The sequence below is a fragment of the Microcaecilia unicolor genome, chromosome 11 (genome assembly GCF_901765095.1).
Source record: "Microcaecilia unicolor chromosome 11, aMicUni1.1, whole genome shotgun sequence".
Taxonomy (NCBI): Eukaryota; Metazoa; Chordata; class Amphibia; order Gymnophiona; family Siphonopidae; genus Microcaecilia; species Microcaecilia unicolor.
Window position 1 is genome coordinate 183,978,802 of NC_044041.1, and position 18,495 is coordinate 183,997,296.

At 43.2% G+C, this 18,495-nt stretch overlaps 1 protein-coding gene across 2 annotated transcripts in view; it reads left to right on the forward strand.

The window, feature by feature from the left end:
* The first annotated feature begins 4,187 nt into the window (after positions 1-4,187).
* SCMH1 (Scm polycomb group protein homolog 1) overlaps positions 4,188-18,495 on the forward strand; it is an 83,391-nt gene continuing 69,083 nt past the window's right edge. Inside the window, exons 1-5 of one of the 2 annotated variants that reach the window (XM_030220068.1) lie at positions 4,188-4,340; positions 10,604-10,683; positions 12,507-12,575; positions 14,170-14,240; positions 16,245-16,479. In XM_030220068.1, coding sequence (XP_030075928.1) covers positions 10,659-10,683; positions 12,507-12,575; positions 14,170-14,240; positions 16,245-16,479 — 400 coding nt within the window. In that variant the 5' untranslated portion in view covers positions 4,188-4,340; positions 10,604-10,658. Of the gene's footprint in view, positions 4,341-10,603; positions 10,684-12,506; positions 12,576-14,169; positions 14,241-14,559; positions 14,699-16,244; positions 16,480-18,495 lie in introns of those variants that run through there. The other variant, XM_030220070.1, reaches the window with a different exon arrangement.

Here is an 18,495-nt window from a genome sequence, read left to right on the forward strand (position 1 = left end):
CAGATGCTGGATGGAAGGAAGATGGTGAAAAGAAGATGAGGAAAGCAGAAATCAGAGACAACAAACTGTAAATAAAATATATAATTTTATTTTTTGCTTTAGGATAAAGTAGTATTATAGCTGTGTTAATAAATGTTTATAATAGAACATGTAAACAAGGAAATCTTTTTATTGGACTAATTTTAATACATTTTGACTAACTTTCGGAGAACAAAACCCCCTTCCTCAGGTCAGGATAGGATACTGTAACAGCACTATACTGTACTGACCCGAGGACAGAGATTTTGGCCTCTGAAAGCTAAATGTATTAGTCCAATAAAATGGTATTATTTTACTTTCTATATTTGTTTTATTTCTATTTGTTAATTTGTAAAGTGGTGATTGGTACTTGTTAGTTTTTTTCAAATTTACATCTGCTGTTATATTTTGCACAGTACTAGGGACGGTTTGTTTCTGTGGTGTTGCATTGTATGCAGAGTCTGGCATTGGGGGTTCAGTTTAATTTTTGTCTAAATAGAAAGTTTATGATTACTTATTCTATAGTGGATTAGGGTGTATCTGTGTTTGTGAAAAGACATGGCTTTCAGTTGGCATTGACTGTGCAGGATCTACGATCTGTACTATTCTGTCTGGTTTCGTTTTACAATAGGTGAATTGATGTTCTAGTGCTCACTGTAGTGTTTAAGATGCTTTCCTTTTCCTTGTGTGACTCATAGAAATGACTGCTTATGGTATGGTAGAATTGCTCTAAAGGTCCTGAGTGTTTTGTATTCTCGGCATGCCTAGTACTGGATTTTTTTTTTTTTTTTTTGGGGGGGGGGTTAAAAAATGACCGGCCCTGGGTGTCAACTACCCTAGGTACGCCACTGGATATTCTGAAAACCTGTCTGGCAAGGGGTACTCTAAGACTGGACTTGGGAAACACTGCAGTAGATGGATATGAGGGACAACACATTAGATCAGGGGTCCTCAACCCAGTCCTCAGGAGACACTTGGCCAGTCAGGTTTTCAAGGTATCCACAATGAAATTGCATGAGATATATTTGCATGCACTGCTTCCATTGTATGCAAATTTATTGCTGGCATATTCATTGCATATGTGTTGAAAATCAGACTGGCTTGGGGTTCCTTGAAGACAGGGTTGAGAAACCCTCTAGCATCAGGCTGGTTCAATACATTACTATTCCCATCCACATGACAGCCTTTGACGATCCTTCCACTGCTAACATTCTTCTTCAGGAAATGTGCCACAAGGGCCAGGTTATGCATATTGTGGCCCCTAAGCTACAACATTTAAGAAGCCCCTCTCAATAAAGTAGGAAGTAAATTTGAATAGACAACAAATGAAAAAAAGAACAATAAAATGATCAACAACAGTTGATAATAAAAACAATAATAATGATTATGTTATATTATGTTTTTAGTTAAGTGTGAGGAACTAAGCCAGTTCTTTGTCACTTATTTGGCACTCTCCTGAGCAAAACTCACCTATAGATTCTCTCACTTCTTTCCTGGGTAGAACTGGAAAATGACTCCCACCTAATTTATTTGTATTTGAATTACCACTGGTCTGGCAATAGCCTTATCAGTACATTGTAAGCCACTTTTGAGCCTGCACACACGTGGGAAAAGGTGGGGTATAAATGTGCTAAATAAATAAATTAAATAAAGCTCAGCACTACACGTCTACAGGAGAAAACCTGGTCCTAAGGGACAGTGCAGCAGGTGCTGAGAAAGTTAAGATGTGGACTTCTTTTTGTCTTTGTAAATTGATTAAACAGGATGTAAATTCTTGTGCTTGGAAATCGAACATATAAATCGCAAGTGACCGACTCACCTGCAAATGCGCAGTAGAGACGTGATGACATCAGAGGGCGGAACAGAGAGGGAAACAGAGTCAGACTGTCGGCCGCTGCTGCTGGAGCCTGGAAACGAACATCGCACGCACCAACCTCCCCCCTCCCCCGCCCCCCTCCATATCGGGCCCCCTGCACTGACCTGACAGTGCCTCTCACCTCCATGTGGAAGCGCTGCAGGCAGCAGCAGAGCGATCTGCTGCTGCCTGCAGCGCTTTCACACAGAGGTGAGAGGCGCTGTCAGGTCAGTGCAGGGGGCCCAGCACGGAGGGGGGAGGGAGCGGCGGCGAGGAGGGTAGCTGGACATGGGGGGAGGACAGGGGGAGAGGGCATGGTTGCTGGACATGGGGTGAGAACAGGGCAGAGAGGAGAGTTGCTGGACATGGGGGGAGGGCAGGGTTGGTGGACGGGGGAGGGGGGGAGGCCAAGGGAAAGAGGAGGGTTGCTGGATATGGGGGGTAGGATCGGTGGACGGGGTGAGGCCAGGGGAGAGAGGAGGGCTGCTGGACATGGGGGGAGGGCAGGGGAGAGAGGATGGTTGCTGGAAGGGGGGGGGGGGGGGCAGGGTTGCTGGACATGGATCGGGAGAGAGGAGGTTTGCTGCACATAGATGGATGGGGGGGAGAATTATTACAATTTGCAAACCACAATCTCGCCCGTTTTAACGGGCTTAACGGCTAGTCCTTATGATAAGGGAAATTTGGTTTCTGTTTATGTACTTACTCGTGTGGTTACAATGTCAGGTCCCTTGACTGCAGAAATCAAAGTCAACAAATGAATTAAGGTTATCAGATTTTAGATGGCTGAATCTTAGGTCACTTTTCCCCTGTGGGGAATGTGCAAAGTCAACCTTCCTTAGGGAAACCAAGGACAGCTGAAAACAGAGCTTCCAAGGTGCCTAGTTCTAGGAGGGAGATTTTAAGCCAGTTCTGGGTTTTTGACAATCTCATCCTGATGCATTAAGGGATTTGCAACATTGATTTCAATGGGTAGAATCTGGGACTATAAATTTCACACTGCTTTGGGATGTAACTTTAAGTAAAGTGGTATGGTAGCTATGTTAGTCCATTTATAAAGGTAATAAATAGAAATTAATCAAAACAGAGAAAAGAAAATAAGATGATACCTTTTTTATTGGTCTAACTTAATACATCTTTTGAAGGTAACCCTTCTCCTTCAGATTGGAATGTAACTTTAAAACCAGCACTGGCCAAAAAAAAAAAAAAAATCTCCCTCATGATGAAACTAGATAACTTGGCAGCTCTGTGAAAATATTTCCCTGACAGAACACTGCAATATAAAAGAGATTGAGCAAGCAGGCCTCTATACATATCTAGGAGCAGAAGCCAAAACAATCCAGCACAAATTCAGGTTTTCGGGATATCCACAACAAATATACAATTGGAAGCAGTTCATGCAGACCTCTCCCATACATATTCATTGTGGATATCATATCTTACAAACTAGATTGGCTTGATGTGTCCTGAGCACTGGGTTAAAAGAACCTGAGTGTGGAGTGTCATCACAGAGATGGAAGAAATCTGTGGCGAATGGTGGCAGCTACATAGCAAAGTAAATACGTGTAATAAAAAAAAAAAAGCATGTTTCAAGCATTATTGACATTTTTTTTACGCATTACAAATATATTCATTTAAACAAAAGTTATGGAGGCAGAGGCATTACTTTTCACTCAGACCTCATATGCTAATACGAACGTACGCTTTCAGTTTCCATTTGTTACTTGACATACCGGCCGTCCTCTTCGCCATCCCAGTGGTTTACTTAAAATTTTACAGTCATTTAGCTGACCAATCAGCATTAAACCTGCATTTGAACAATAGAGATCTGAACGTGCACAGGGTGCGCTCGCAGTTTGCACTAGAAATCAAACAAAATAAAACATGGAAAAGAAAATAAGATGATACCTTTTTTATTGGACATAACTCAATACATTTCTTGATTAGCTTTCGAAGGTTGCCCTTCTTCGTCAGTTTGCACGAAATGATAAGCTAAAGTGGATAGGTACGAGTGTGCATGTATGTAATAAATGTACAAATGTTCCTCTGTAAAAGATAATAAAGTTGAGCGGGGGATTTGTGTCTCATGTGTGTGTGTGTGCAGCGATAAGACTCATTTCTCTGCAGCTTGTCGATGATATTGTATTACATCGCGGGAGAAGGTTGCATGCATAGGTGTGTGCGCAGAAGAGCGTAGTAGACAGATACAAGCCACGCCCCGTCAGCACGCGCCGTGTGGGACGCCGGTGTGTTGAGAGAGCGGCGCGCGCCCCCCCTCTAACCTTCCCCCACCTCTGCGCCCCGTCGCGTCGACGACCCTCTCTCGGCCTGCGCGTGCGCGGTGCCCTCTCCCCTCCTCCCGGCAGCGAGCGGGGCGGACCGCTATCAGCGGCAGCAGCAGCAGTCGAGAGTCGGAGGAGGAGGAGGAGGCCGGCGGTGAGTCCGAGACTGGCTGAGGAGCCTGGAGGTGAGCGAGGAGGAGATGGGGGAGCCGGTGCCGGGTTCGCTCTGACACTAGGGCGGGAAAACGCGCCGCCGGGGTCTCGCCTTTACCTCAACCGTCCTCGGCCTCATACCGAGACAGGCCGGAGCCTGAGAGACCCCCCCCCCCCCCCCCGAGAGAGAGAGAGACCCCGAGGGAGGGGGTTTACATAAGGACAGGACCAGAGCCACCCAGATCCCCCCCCCCCCCCCCAGAAAGAGACCCCGAAAGACAGGGCGAGACGGAGACAGACAAATAACCGTGACAGATGGATATAATGTGAGAAATGGAGCTGAAACCGATACAAAGTCTGATAGATGGGCTGAGACCCGGACAAAAACACTGAGTCCAGGTCAGGGCGAGACACAGAAATAGATGCTGAAAGATAGGTTAGACCAGAAACGGACTGAAGCAGAACTAGGCCCCAGGATATATGGGGTGAGCCAGGTGGGCAAACTCACGGATGAGATGGAGGCAGGTGGGAGAATGAGACGTGAACCAGTGGGAGGCAGGAGGACAGACAGACAGAGACAGACGTGCAAGAGATACAACCTGGACAGATAAAGAAAGAAGGATCATCTCAAAGAGCAAATGCCTCCTTGGGGGGTGATACATTACACTGATTTGCCTACACCCAAGTGCTATCTTCCTTTCCTTGCAAGAAGAGTGATTGTTATTGTCTACTTGAACGGTGATCCTTGACTTCTAGCTATGTTACTATATACAGAGGACATAATGGGAACCCTTCTTTTTTATACATCAAATTCTGGTGAAATAGTTGTGTGTTATGCTGTTTTCATATTTAAGTACTGGGCTTGAACCACTGTCTTGGAGGCTTGCTTGCCATCCAGTCAGATTTATAGGATATCTACAATTAATATTCATGAGAGAGATCTGGGTGCACTGGAGGCAGTCTATGCAAATCTCACTCATTAATATTCATTGTGGATATCCTAAAATATGACTGTCAGAGGCACACCCCTGGACAGGTTTGATTGTTTTGTTTTTAGAATTAACTGTTAATGTCTGTTGCACTACCACAGCTATGGGTTTAATAGTAATACTAGTCTTTTGTTCAATTGTGATTTTCACCTGTATGGCATTCTGTAGACAAGCTCAGACTCCCATTTTCTGTTAACTTGGTAGCATTCAGAAAAATTGGTTTTGTTGTTTTGATATAGCCAGAACATAATATTAAGAACAGGGGTTCTCAACCCAGGCCTCGGGACACACTCAGCCAGTCAGGTTTTCAGGCTTTCCATAAAGAATGTGCTTGAGAAATTTGCATGTGCTACCTCTGCAGTTTGCAGATCTATCTTGTGCATATTCATTGTGAATATCCTGAAAACCTAACTGGCAAGGTGTGTCCCAAGGACTGGGTTGAGAACCACTGTTTTGAACTAATATTATGTTTTGGCTGTATGAAAACAACAATCAATTTTTCTGAATGTTAACAGGAAATAGGAGTCTGAGCTTGTCTACAGAATATCATCTTTAATGAAACACCATACAAGTGGAAAATCACAATTGATTCCTCAATGAATGTGCCTGAGATCTGTTTGCATTGCACTGCCTCTACTGTATATCTCAGGCATGTTCATTGGGAAGGGCCTGGAACACTGACTGGGTTGTGGCCCTCCAGGACAGAGGTTGCCAACCCCTGGAGTAGAGGAAAGAAGAAAGGAGTGGAGGAGTAGCCTAATATTTACTTCAATGAGCTGAGATCCCCGGGAACTCTGTTCACTGGGTAAATCTCTCTTATCTGCACCCTTCTCCTCTACTGCTAACTCCAGACTCCATTCCTTTTATCTTGCTGCACCACGTGCCTGGAATAGACTTCCTGAGCTGGTACGTCAAACTCCATCTCTGGCCGTCTTCAAATCTAAGCTAAAAGCCCACCTTTTTGATGCTGCTTTTAACTCCTAACCCTTGTTCACTTGTTTAGAACCCTTGTTTTATCATCCTCACTTTAATATTCCCTTATCTCTTATTTGTCCTGTTTGTCTGTCCTAATTAGATTGTAAGCTCTGTCGAGCAGGGACTGTCTCTGCATGTTGAAGTGTACAGCGCTGGTGCGTACGTCTAGTAGTGCTTTAGAAATGATAAGTAGTAGTAGTAGTGAACAAAAGACTAGTATTACAAAAACAGCACAGTCCTAAAAACAAAACATTCAAACCAGTGGTTCCTAATATTCATAAGAGATTTGCATACATATGTGCAGACAGTACCATACATGGTTTTAGGTTGTATATACATTTTGCATATACACTAGTATGGTCCTCAGTGTTGCACTGGGTATTGAGACATACTACTTTAGTCCATGAATTAGATTCTTTCTCTCCATATGATATACAGAATAATTGTTTCTGTTATCCATGCTGTTATGCGTTTTTACCTTTACCATTACGTCCAGTTTATTTGCACCAAGCTTCTTATCAGTTGGAATAGAAATCTGTTTCTAGGAGCAATATCTTCATAAAGGTGATTAATAAATCCCAATAAATGGATGGATGGGTTAATTTTGTGCAAATTAAAGCAATGAACCTCACCCCTAAGCCCCAGGGTATGTGGCTTATTATTTGTCAGAACAATTTGAATCTGCATATACCTGAAAATAGGGATGTTTTAGTCTTTCTTATGCTCTTCAGGATTTAAGTAACCATTTCCCCCCTTCAGCATGCTATTCTCTTCATGTTTTTAAATGGATATGCAAAAAAAGCTGAGTATTCAGATGGTGAACATGACACCTCTTCCCTATGTTTTTTTGTCCTCGGTGAGCCCCTTCTTACTGGAATTACTGAGCCTTATCCAAGCAGAATAATCATATTTATTTTGACATTTTATATACCATTAAGTCAAAAACATCTCAAAATGGTTTAAAATACAATTAAAACAAAGAAAGATTGAAACCCCCAAAAACAAAGAACTGTAACCCATATTCACAAATGATCCCTATATACCTGTGTAAATAAATAAGCTGTACAGTTTTTACAGAAACCTAGGAGATTGGAAGGCTGCACATTACCTGGTAGCTTATTCCACATGGCTGGACCCATACAAGAAAAAAACTTGTTTACATCAAAGATACTCTAACTGTCCAATTCAATAATTCCTGTTGATCTGAACATAGATCACTAAAAGTTAAACCATTCATGGACTATATTAGTGGTCTAAGATTTCTTTGTCTTTGAAGGCTTGATTTCTTGTTCATGTGGAGGGGCATAATTGAACGAAAACGTCTATCTCCATGGGCGTTTATCTCCGAGAACGGGTCCGTGAAGGGGCGGACCGAACCGTATTTAAAAAAAAAATAGACGTCCATGTTTTATTCGACAATTTGTGATCTGGGCGTTTTTGTTTTTCAGCGATAATGGAAAATGAAAGCGCCCAGCTCAAAAACGAATAAATCCAAGGCATTTGTTCGTGGGAGGGGCCAGGATTCGTAGTGCACTGGTCCCCCTCACATGCCAGGACACCAACCGGGCACCCTAGGGGGCACTTTTACTAAAACAAAAAAAAAAGGTAAAAGAGCTCCCAGGTGCATAGCACCCTTCCCTTGTGCCCTTGTGTGTTAAGCCCCCCAAACCCCCCTCAAAACACCATTACTATAGCCCTAAGGGGCGAAGGGGGGCACCTACATGTGGGTACAGTGGGTTTGGGGGGGGGGGGGTTGGACGACTAAGCATTAAGCAGCACAATTGTAACAGGTAGGGGGAGGATGGGCCTGGGTCCACCTGCCTGAAGTCCACTGCACCCCCTAACAACTGCTCCAGGGACCTGCATACTGCTGCCAGGGAGGTGGGTATGACATTTGAGGGTGAAAATAAAAAGTTGTGAAACATCATTTTTTGTGGTGGGAGGGGGTTAGTGACCACTGGGAGAGTCAGGGGAGGTCATTCCCGATTCCCTCTGGGGGTAATCTGGTCATTTAGGGCACTTTTGGGGGCCTTATTCGTGAAAAAACAGGGTCCAGGAAAAGTGCCCTAAATTCTAGCTACAAACGCATACTTTTTTTCCTTTATCGACAAAAGGCGTCCATCTCTCCTCGGCCCACGCCCCAGTTCCACCTTCGCCACGCCTCCGACACGCCCCCGTCAACTTTGTACGCTTCCGCGATGGAGTGCAGTTGAAAACGTCCAAAATCGGCTTTCCATTATACCGATTTATTCGTTTTTGTGAGATAAACGTCTATCTCCCGATATGGGTCGAAATCTAGGCGTTTTTCTCTTTCAATTATAAGGTGGATAGTATCGGAATTATTGCTTGTTTGGGGATTTTTCTGTATCAAAGAGTTATTTTCTTGATGGATTATTGTAACGTTGTATAAAGATAAAAAAAATTAATGTCCTTTTAAAAATGTTCAGTATAATTTTGTTCAGTGGGTAATCAATAGAGGTGTCTCAATGCTGGATGAATATTCATGTAATTTAGTGCCTGTAATCAGCCTCACAGCCATATTCTGAATAAGATGCAACTTTTTCAGTTGATGTGAAATCAAGTATGGAAATAGTGCTAACTATGGTCTTGCCCAGCGCTATAGACTTATGCCTAGAGTGTGCCACATGCAAGCGTAAGAAAGATGCTTCAATTGACATTTTCCAAAAGAAAATATGCCAAATATATGGGAGGCCAACTAAACAAAATGTTCCCAAATCAATCTCTGGTAAAGATCGTAACAAATAGTATCAATGTATGGACATGGCGCCTGAGAATGGCAAAGACAAACCAAACTCAGGAATCCATATAAAGTTTTATAGGGGAAAGGGAAATGGGACTTAATATACCGCTTTTCTGTGTTTTTTTTTTTGCAACTACATCCAAAATGGTTTACATATATACAGGTACTCACTTGTACCTGAGACAATGGAGGGTTAAATGACTTACCCAGAGTCACAAGGAGCTGCAGTAGGAATCGAACCCAGCTCTCCAGGATCAAAAACCGCCGCACTAACCACTAGTCTACTACTCCACTCCATGGAATACATGGTATAAAGAGTGGAGAGGAAAAATAAAAACCCCAACGGGCAGTGCAGCTAGCTGAGAACCCGGGGAACTGGGGTAGACCCCCACTGTAAACCCCTGCACCCAGAGAAAAGGAGATTTTATTTTTTTGATCTAAGAACTGGTACAAGAGTGGGTTTGCAGTAGTAAGTCTATCGTAAATGTGCCTTCCTGCCATGCTGAGCACCAGACTCACCCTAAGCTTTTTGTGGCATTCTATATTCTGAGTCCGAGAGACTGAATTTCCAGAACAGCCATGCATGAACAGCTAGAAGATATGGAATCTGCCTACGGAAGGAACTTCTCCTGGCAGCCAACCATTCTGAATCAAAACCATGGACTCAGCATTCCCAGAAAATTCTTTGATCTGCAAACAATTATCATGTCATAGAAAAGACCTAACAGGGCCTTTAGCAAGATAACAGGGTGTGAATCAGACACAGGGTCACCCACCAGATTCGAGAGAACCATGGAACGCACAGAGATAAGAATAAAAAAAACCCTCAGCGAAAATAAAGTAGAGGGAGCAGGGATAATATAGCTAGTACCGCAGCCAAACAAATACCTCAAGACAAAAATACCTGCCTATAACATGTAGAGCGCTGCCCACATCCCGTAACGTTAAAGAAATAATTAGTAATATGGAATTCATCCCTCCAGACGGTAATACTGGAGAAATAAGGGCTGAGAAGAAAAAACTTCCAACAATACAACCGTGAAAGAAACCGACCGCTCTGCCTCAGCAGGACCTTCTGTAAAAATGGCGGTGTTTCCCGCCGACACTGAAAACCGCAGCTTTCAAATCTTTCCCAGCGGCAAGAGGATAAACACACGGCATTTCAAAGAGAACCGCCAAATCGGCAGAGCGAGAAGTCTTCCAAAAATAGAAAGAATTGTTACTGCAGGAGGCAATTTCATTTTTACCACAGCTGTGTGACCAAGAAATATGCAAGGTTTTCCCATTTTCAAGAGACTCCATAATCTGTTTCCCTTCATTGGTACCTGAGTACAAGTAACCGTGCTATATTTTTAGGTTAAAACACTCCATTCAAGTATTTTAAATGGAATTTTTAGTGTAATGAATTGATGTTGTAACAGCTTTCTCCATTTTATCTATGTCAGTCATATAAGTGTTTCTGAGAAGTTTGATAAGGACGAAACTGAGTTACAAATGTATAGTAGCACATTTTTGTATTAGAACTCCCTTTCCTTCCATTTGATTTCTTCTTTGTTTTTTCTTTTTGCAGGGAATCTGAGAGGAAAGCTCGTTCCAGGTGTTGAAGGGCCGCAGCATCTGAGATCATGCGGAAACCAGGGCCCCAAAAAGGTAAGGAACAGCAGAATCCCATTCCAGACAAGGAGCAAGAAAACACTCATAGAAGCAACTTTTGTAAAGTGGAGTGAAAAGGAGAGGAGGCCAAAGCAGACTAGATCTTTTAGGAAGGTCAAAGATGAAGCAAACAAACTTGGTTGAACTCGTTGAAATGGTGTAGGTAGGGAAACGAGATGTGGTTTCAGTAAGGCTTTTAACATTGTTCCACATACTGCTAGTATGGAGCAACTTGACCACTTAGAAAAACATTTGATCAGAGATAATATGCATTAAAGTAGGTGATCATATGTTTACATTATCTATCTATCTATCTATCTATCTATCTATCTATCTATCTATCTATCTATCTATCTATCTATCTATCTATCTAGATGGATGGATATAGGTAGAGAATGAGCAAAGTGGTACATATATGTACAAGATTATTTCTTCCTTGGAGCAGATGTAACTTTGTGTATAAGCTTTTCAGTAGGCTATTTTATAACATAGGTGTTTATATTGCCTTTATAAAATAGTCACAGCATCCCAGTCTAAGTGCCCTTTTATAAAATTACCCCTTTACAGCTTTTTGCCCGTGTCCTGTGGAGGGGTAATTTTATAGTAGGTGTAGATTTAGAGGGCAAGATGGTGCCTATTTTGTAAAGATACATAGGTGCCTCTGTCTTTATAAATACTAGGGGGAAAGAGGCAGAAATTATGGCTATATTGTAGCCACAGACATTTATATCTTGAATACTGTGTTCAGTTTTGGAGTACATTGTTATTTATAGCCGTGCTTCTTAACCCTGTCGTGGGTTACCACCTTGAATATTCATGAGAGATTTGTATACAATGGCTCTTCAATATAAGCAAATGTATCTCGTGCACAATGGATCGATTATTCAGTAACATTTGTTGTCTGGATAACAGCTGCTGTTATGTAAATGAATGCCTTAGATGAGCCTGATGTACAGATATTCAGTGGCACTATCTGGATCCTACTGTATCAACATGGACAATTTCAGAGTTCTGGAGAAGTCTGATCACCTCATTCCTCAGTAATTCCTCCTTTCACCTAACCCTTATTCCCCTCTCAGCCTTTCCTACTCCCTATGATTTCCATCTCACTCCAAGCTTAATACCTCAGTCACTGCAATTGTTCTAGACCAACAGGAAGTGGAGACAGTGGTAACTTGGGCTGCCACCACCTTATGTAGTGCTGGGTCAGGGGCTAGGACTCCTTTGTACTGCACAGCAGTTGATAAAAATGATGGTTGGGTTTGAAGCAGCAGGAGAGGAGAATATGGTCTGAAGCACTGCCACTTCTCTTCTCCTCTTTTCAGCTTGTGATAGTGTATCAGCAGAGAGAATGGGGATCAGGGGATTGGGAAGAATAGCTGGCTGGTGTAAGGAGGGGCAGCTGCAGTACTTGGGAAATGAAGAAATAAGTGGATAGTGTAGGCTTCAGCCCTATTGAAGCCTTCAATAGGGCTGAAGCCTACACTATCCACTTATTTCCTCATTTCCCAAGTGGTGTTGGGAGAAAAATATTTGGCTCACCTGCCACCCCCAGTATTTGCTGCCTTAGATAGAGCTCCATTGTGCCTGTTGGCAGATCCAGGTCTATCAGCCGCCTGTCCAGGTAACACGATCCTTGCTCCATTTTATACTCTTCTGCCGTACTGCATTTTGGGCTTCCTGTGTTTGCATATAGCCTGATTTGTTATAAAATGTTAACAAGAGTCACCAGTAAATTCAAACTATTTTGAGATATGTGTTTTGAGAATGAAAAAAATTGATCCCTGTTTACACGTTCAATGATCTGCTTCTTTTTTCAGCAATAGACTGGAAAGATGGTAAGAAACATAACTATGGCCGTCCATCTGAGACTGCTCCCCAGCACCAAGGTAAGAACCCCTCCCTCCCCCTTTGCTGCAAAAGAAGAGCTCCCTCCTTTTGATCCTGATGCTAAATAAAGGTGCCTACTCAGAGGCGTATTTTCAAAGCACTTAGACTTACAAAGTTGCATTGTAATCTATGGAACTTTGTAAGGCTAAGTGCTTTGAAAATGAGCCCCTCAGTGTGTTAAGATGTAGTCATAACATAGTAACATAGTAGATGATGGCAGAAAAAGACCTGCACGGTCCATCCAGTCTGCCCAACAAGATAACTCATATTTGCTGCTTTTTGTGTATACCCTACTTTGATTTGTACCTGTACTCTTCAGGGCACAGACCGTATAAGTCTGCCCCGCACTATCCCCGCCTCCCAACCACCAGCCCCACCTCCCAACCACTGGCTCTGGCACAGGCACAGACCGTATAAGTCTGCCCAGCACTATCCTCACCTCCCCAGCCCTGCCTCCCAACCCCGGCTCTGGCACAGACCGTACAAGTCTGTCCAGCACTATCCCCGCCTCCCAACCACCAGTCCCGCTTCCCACCACCGGCTCTGGCACAGACCGTATAAGTCTGCCCAGCCCTATCCCCGCCTCCCAACCACCAGCCCTGCCTCCCGATCTTGACTAAGCTCCTGAGGATCCATTCCTTCGGCACAGGATTCCTTTATGCTTATCCCACGCATGTTTGAATTCCGTTACCGTTTTCATTTCCACCACCTCCCGCAGGAGGGCATTACAAGCATCCACTACTCTCTCCTCATGTTGCAGTTGTTCCACAAACAGAACCAACACAGCCATAATTCTCTTGGGCTTCAAACTCCTTAATGTTCCTGGCAAGAAATGTTCCGTACTCTGATCCTAGATATCATGGACTCCTGTGTCGCATATGCAGCAATAGCTTCTAAATGCCTGTCATTTTCCCAGCCTCGCTGCACTTACTACTACTACTATTTAGCATTTTTATAGCGCTACAAAGCGTACGCAGCGCTGCACAAACATAAACCCCCAAATACCCCAAGTACTTACCACAGCCGTCTTCCTGTTTCTCACCGTTCGCCGTCTTCCTGTTTCTCACCGTTCGCCGTGTGTCCTAAGAACCGTACCCTCGGTCAGTTGCTAGTTAGGACCAATTCTCTGGACTTTGCCAATTGTGACATGTGCACCTGTCATCGCTTGGCGGTTCTGATCCAAATAGAACTGAACAGAAACACCACTTTTGTTTGGGCCAATAGGTGTTGGATCTCAGAACCAACAACCTGACACCTTTCCCAGACAAATTCCTTGACTTCAGTAATTTCTCATGCACAAACCCCTCCCCCACTTGACTACCATTTCTCAGTAATTCCCACACTCATTCCCCTCTTCCTTTCAGCAGTCCTCTGCCTTTCAATAGTTCTCCTGTCTGGACACAGGTAGTCTTCTAAGTTCTGCTGTGTATGTACCTGCTGTGCTTTTGAGCTTGGGCTCTGTGGATTGCATTTGGGACTTGTGACTGTAGAGACTGTCCTGAGTTGGGGTACACACTTTCTATTTAACAGATGAGATTGCAATTGCTTTGTGTTTGTATTTTGTAGTTACTGTTTTCTTCTTTTCCTTCACAGGACACTTCAGTTGGGATAAGTATCTGAAAGAAACATGTGCATCTGCAGCTCCTATCCACTGCTTCAAACAGGTGAGCATATATAGAGTGGATTGTGACCTTGCACATTGATAGTGCGTTGTTAAGTGTGCAAGGGTTTGCTGGTGACTTTGTTTGCAATGAGCCTTGACCCAGTATGCAGAAGGTGAGCAGCTGATCTGTGTATGTGATTCTTTATGATCTCAACACTAAGTGTGTTCAAGTGTGAGTGTGTAATACCTTGTGACAGTACCACGCTGAGGCTGTGCAGGTGATCTGCAGGCCCAAATGTAGACATTGGCAGTGTAGGCAAATAACTGCCTTGGGTGCCAAATTTTGAAGGGTAAAGACGAGCCTGATTTGCTTGTTTCAGGACCCTGCTCTAATGATCTCTAGGGGAGAGACCTCTCCTCACCACCACTTTCTGATCTTGCTTATGGACACCAACATCTTGAATCTTGCCCTGGTGATCTGTATGAGAAAGCAGCCTTGATTTTCAGCAAGTACTGCAAGTGAGATTATCTAAAACTTTTTGTAGAAATACTCTAACAACTACAGGAGAATACAAACTCTATAGAAAGTAATCCAACCTGGTAAAAGGAGTTTGATTTATATATATAAGGTTAGTTTGGAGGTGTCCCTTTAAACTGATGGAAAAGAATTTTCCAACCCATATAAAGAATATATATCTCACAAATGGAACCTCAAACCTCCTAACAAGGAACAATACTGAAGTATTCACAATGCCTTGTATACACAGGAGTAGGTTATTATCATGGGTTCCTATTAAGAAGGAAAAAGAGAAAAAAAAAACCCAGACGCAAAAACTCATGCTACATGAGAAAAACGAATGGGATGAAAAACTCTCTTTCCCTCTTATAAATAACAATTATACGGACACCAAAACCAAACTACCCAAAACTGGGAGGGTCGGCGTTTTTTCGTCGGTTGCAGAATTTTTGTAAGGCTCCGGAGTCCCTGGGTGGAATTTTTGACTGAAGCTGTCCTGAAACTGTCCTGCTTGGATTAAGCTAAGTAACTCTTTAGCCATTGTATTTGACATGCTTGTTGTATGCTTTATTAGGCAAGAGTGGGGATATAAGTGTTTGCCTTGGCTATTTCAAACTTAATTAAATTTCAGGGCTCTTTTTCCTCCTGGGGGAGGGGGAGGGCTCCTTTAAGGTAGTCTTCTTTTGGGCTGGGGTTAGTTTTGGGTAGTTTGGTTTTGGTGTCCGTTTAATTGTTATTTATAAGAGGGAAAGAGAGTTTTTCATCCCATTCGTTTTTCTCATGTAGCATGAGTTTTTGCGTCTGGGTTTTTTTTCTCTTTTTCCTTCTTAATAGGAACCCATGATAATAACCTACTCCTGTGTATACAAGGCATTGTGAATACTTCAGTATTGTTCCTTGTTAGGAGGTTTGAGGTTCCATTTGTGAGATATATATTCTTTATATGGGTTGGAAAATTCTTTTCCATCAGTTTAAAGGGACACCTCCAAACTAACCTTATATAAATAAATCAAACTCCTTTTACCAGGTTGGATTATCTAAAACTTGTCATCTTATTTGGTGGGACAGGCAGAAGTGCTCACTTGTTTCCTCTCTTCTGAAGCAGCTGGTTATGACTTCTCGTAATCCGGTGGTTCCCAAACCTGTGAAAATTCATTGCACAGATATCCTGAAAACCTGACTGACTGGGATTCCCCCAGGACAGGTTTGGGAACCACTGTGTTAAACCATAAGAGAGTTGCCTCACAGATTATTTTAATCTACCTTCTTGCCACCATAGTAGTTAGTGGTTCTCTGTTTACTGTGGCTACAGTACTTCAGGGGTGGGCAGCCATGGTCCTCGAGGGCCAACTCAGTCAGGTTTTCAAGATTTCCACAATCAATATGCGTGAAATCTATTTGCAAACCATGGAAGCAGTACATGCAAAGCAATCCCATGCATAATCATTGTGGAAATATTGAAAACCCGACTGGATTGTGGCCCTCAAGGACCATGGTTGCCCGCTCCTGAACTATCTGCTTTGCTCTCACCAAATGTTTTTCTTTTAGTCCTATTTGCCCCCCAGCAATGAATTTAAGATCAGCATGAAAGTAGAAGCACAGGATCCCAGGAATACAACATCTACATGCATTGCCACTGTGGTGGGGCTGACTGGCGCACGTCTCCGACTACGACTGGATGGAAGTGACAACAAGAATGACTTCTGGCGACTGGTGGATTCCACAGAAATCCAACCCATTGGAAACTGTGAGAAAAGTGGGGGAATGCTTCAGCCTCCCTTGGGTAAGGAAGCTAAAAATTCTCCTGATGTTCATGGCTGCCCTATAGGTTCTAGAAAGAACAAGACTATCCCCAACCTTGGGTTAAAAAAGAGGAAACTGCTGTGTTGGGAAAGTAGAATATTAATGCTAGTGCAGCAGCACCATCTACACTGTTATTAATCAGTAGTAGCAGGGGGCATTTCTCAGGGCTGCAGACTTAAGTCTGTCATGGACTAGAGCCTCACAGATATTACAACGAATAAATTCTGTATCAAATTATTATGCATTTTAAATACTTTTTCTCTATGTGGAGTATTTGCATTGTTATAAAAGAATCCTCCCCAAATGTTTTGATTAATACTATGACGAAATGCCTAGCCACCCACCTGGGGCTAACCCTGTGGCCACCTGTAGGGTCTGTCCCCAGCACAGCTCAGGTTCACCTGCATCTGCCGCTTGTGCTCTACACTAACACCCTCCACCCCACCGACTGGGTCTCATTTGCCCCTAGGCGAGTCTCCCACTCTATTCCCTGATGATTTCTAGGTTACTGGGACCACAGTCTTGGGGGTCCTACAGTTCCCAGAAAGCACCCACAGACCAAAGCACAAACCACCAGTATTCTTAGTCCAGGACAGCAGAGTCAATAAACTAATCAGATTTATTGTCAGAGTAGAACAGTGAAACATATAAAACAGATGGAAAAGAACAGTCAATGACAGATAACTGAATATGGATCAAATATAAAACTATCTAAAGGGGAAAGGGAAATGGGACTTGATATACCGCCTTTCTGAGGTTTTTGCAACTACATTCAAAGCGGTTTACATATAATCAGGTACTTCTTTTGTACCAGGGGCAGTGGAGGGTTAAGTGACTTGCCCAGAGTCTCAAGGAGCTGCAGTGGGAATCAAACTCAGTTCCCCAGAATCAAAGTCCACTGCGCTAAGCACTGCATTACATTTGTTTACTACCTAAGTAGTAATTGTGGCGTTCAGGAACAAGATATAGCTGCTCACTTATGAAGTCTTAACTGTTCACAGGGTCTCTGGAAAAGAGAACCTTCTCTTTCCACTCCCTTATCTGAAAATAAAAAAAAAATTACCTCATAGCTGAAGCTAACAGCTTTTGGCAGGAAGAAGAAGCTGTCACTTCTGGTACAGCTTTAATTAAAAAAAAAAAAAAAAGACAATCGCCATCTGCAAAATAATTATGAGAAATACATGTCATAGGTAAAATAATACAGTTCATAAGCTTAGAAACCCACTGTTTTCGTCACAAATACTTATTAGAATAATGTATTAGAAAACTGGCCCCCACAGCCTGAAAGGATGAGAAGAGGCCACTAGATGTTTTAAGTCCTGAGGTCTGTGTGTAGCATGGTGATAGGCAATACTGATAATTTATTTTTTATTTTGTTACATTTGTACCCTGCGCTTTCCCACTCATGACAGGCTCAATGCGGCTTACATGGGGCAATGGAGGGTTAAGTGACTTGCCCAGAGTCACAAGGAGCTACCTGTGCCTGAAGTGGGAATCAAACTCAGTTCCTCAGGACCAAAGTCCACCACCCTAACCACTCCTCCACTGTTGCTACTATTTGAGATTCTACATGGAATGTAGCAACATTCCATGTAGAAGTCGGCCCTTGCAGATCACCAATGTGGCCGCGCAGGCTTCTACATGGAATGTTGTTAGTGGAATAGCAACATTCCATGTAGAATCTCCAACAGTAGCAACATTCCATGTAGAATCTCCAATAGTATCTATTTTATTTTTGTTACATTTGTACCCCGCGCTTTCCCACTCATGGCAGGCTCAATGCGGCTTACATGGGGCAATGGGAGGGTTAAGTGACTTGCCCAGAGTCACAAGGAGCTGCCTGTGCCTGAAGTGGGAATCAAACTCAGTTCCTCATGGCCGCGCAGGCTTCTGCTTCTGTGAGTCTGACGTCCTGCACGTCCGTGCAGGACGTCAGACTCACAGAAACAGAAGCCTGCGCAGCCTTCTACATGGAATGTTGCTAGTGGAATAGCAA